At 34.7% G+C, this 2,276-nt stretch overlaps 1 protein-coding gene across 1 annotated transcript; it reads right to left on the bottom strand.

Annotated features, from left to right (window-relative positions):
- Nucleotides 1-816: 816 nt before the first annotated feature.
- LOC139849486 (uncharacterized) lies at nucleotides 817-1,638 on the bottom strand. The gene has a single exon (XM_071839143.1). The coding sequence runs from the start codon at nucleotides 1,636-1,638 to the stop codon at nucleotides 817-819; it is 822 nt and encodes a 273-aa protein (XP_071695244.1).
- Between the last annotated feature and the right edge of the window lie 638 nt (nucleotides 1,639-2,276).

Genomic DNA, 2,276 nt, shown 5'->3' with positions numbered 1-2,276 from the left:
AAGAGTGTAACCCGTTGTTAAGCATAACAAGATACCTCTTGCTTTTCAAGTAAATCCCAATTACCTAAAATGATTGTTAGATGACACTAAAATCTCCAACATGATGAACCATTTAGAGTTGAAACACTCTTTTAACCATCAAACTTCTAAATTTTCTGTTATATCCTCCTCCAACTATATCCAAAACACTTAACAAATAAGTATATCGAATTTTGTATTCATGTAACACGTTAATAAGGTAATTTTACCTAATTCATATCGTTCACTCAAAAATGTTTATCAAAAAGCTTATTTCTATTCAGAACCAAGCTTATTCAAGGACTTTGAATCATGAATCAGTTAACGTAAATCATTCAGTTTTATCAAACACAACTTTATGTATTCATTATGTAGAGAGACCAAGTTTTCTTTCGGACACTAAAAAGCGTATTATATAATACAAATGTGGTACTTTAGATTATGACTTATTTACTTATATACGGAGAAATGACGTTTATTTGGCTATATGGAGAGAGTGATTGGAGATGCCACAAAGATGCTACATTTTGAGTTGAAAGAAGCGACTAACCTATTGTAACTCTCTTAACTTGTGTTTTTTTTTTTTTTTTAACAGCAAGCTTGCATCATAACTTGTGATTTTTATTTAGAACCACACACACACATGTTTATTAATAGTCCACCACGTGAATCGAATTTACAACCTTAAGGTTGATGAGTTACCTCACTGCTGTTAGACCAAGTGATATACTTTTTTTTTTTGACGGCCAAACAATATATATATAAGAAACGCTCCCTAGCAAGACGCTAAGAGAGAAATTACAAAGGAGTAGCAAGCCATAAGTTCCAATTAGAAACTAAGTGACCCATACTTTTAATCCAACGAAAAGATAACGATCTAATAAAATCAAAAAGACTATTCATATTACAAAAGGAATCATTAAACACAACACCGTTTCGAAATCGCCACAACGCCCACAATAAAGTAACCACAGATGCAATAATTTTCTTCTTCTGAACATTAGTTAATTGGATGCCTTCAATCCAAACAATAAACGTGTCCCATGACGAGAATGACGGCATGGCACAGTTCAACCACACCCGTAATAAACGCCAAAGATTCGAAGCCAAGGAACAACCAAAGAATAAATGATCACGAGTCTCGACGCCATTGTTACAAACGGGACATACAATGGAATTAATATCGATCCCTTTTGAGGATAAAAGCCAACGAACCGGTAGCGAATCAAGTCTAAATCTCCAAAGAAAAACAGTAACTTTGCGAGGCAAGAATTTGTACCATCCAGTTTTTGTTGTGACAGTAGGGAGTATAATTCGATCCACATAATCACGAACAATTTTGACCGTGTACAGACCATCGGAAGCTAGAGGGCATGACCAATGATCTTCACGACTGGACACATTTATACTACTAATCGCATTAGATAAATCATCCAGTGCTTGATCATTTCGCGAACCAAGTGACACTCTGGACCACATCCATCTCCACACGCCATCAATATACTTATCGGCAATGGTATCATTATTGTTAACATCAAGGTGAAAAAGTCGATTAAAGCGAGAAACGAAGGCTTCATTACCACTCCGATGATCGTGCCAAAAGCTGATTTTTTTTACCATCGCCCACTTCTAAACGAAATAAATTCACTGGAAGAATGTCGTTACTACTATATTTGGCACTAGAAGAAACTATATTCGACCAAATACTCGATACATTATGTGATAGCTTGTTGAATTGATTACCATGAATGGATTTCACAATCGAAACCCAAAAATCATCCGGTTTTGATAAGTATCGCCACTTCCATTTAAGAATGACCAAGTGATATACTAGTATAAGTAAGTTAGAAGAGCTCTCTCTTAGAAAATAATGTCAAAGGTTCCAATACATTGAAGCGTACATATTTCTTTATAATCGTTAAATGTATCAAACTCCCTTGTCGATATGTAAAAAACTAGAAAGATATGAAGAAAAATAATAAACCAAAGGACTTTTGGCCTAACCAGTATGTGAGGAACTAATCAACCAAGACGTAGTGAGTTCAAGCCTCACTTGAGGTAGTAAGTGTGTGTATTTAGTGGTTGAAAATAGTGTGGGTTGGTTTATATGTTTGCAAAAAAAAAAAAAAAAAAAAAAAAAAATTCAGCTGTGTATTGAAGGTAAACCTTGGCTTCGATCTCTGCTAGCTGCTTCTGATGTAGAAAGAATTCTGATTCAGCCTTTCTTACAACAATTAGTTGCTTTGATAGATCACTAT

Source organism: Rutidosis leptorrhynchoides, chromosome 1, assembly GCF_046630445.1.
Source record: "Rutidosis leptorrhynchoides isolate AG116_Rl617_1_P2 chromosome 1, CSIRO_AGI_Rlap_v1, whole genome shotgun sequence".
Classification (NCBI taxonomy): Eukaryota; Viridiplantae; Streptophyta; class Magnoliopsida; order Asterales; family Asteraceae; genus Rutidosis; species Rutidosis leptorrhynchoides.
Note: the sequence above shows the minus strand (reverse complement) of the source record. Positions and strands in the feature narration are given on the sequence as shown.

Bases quoted from the DNA above. Each gene is read 5' to 3' on its own strand.
- LOC139849486 (XM_071839143.1), bottom strand. From the start codon at position 1,638: ATGGTAAAAAAAATCAGCTTTTGGCACGATCATCGGAGTGGTAATGAA.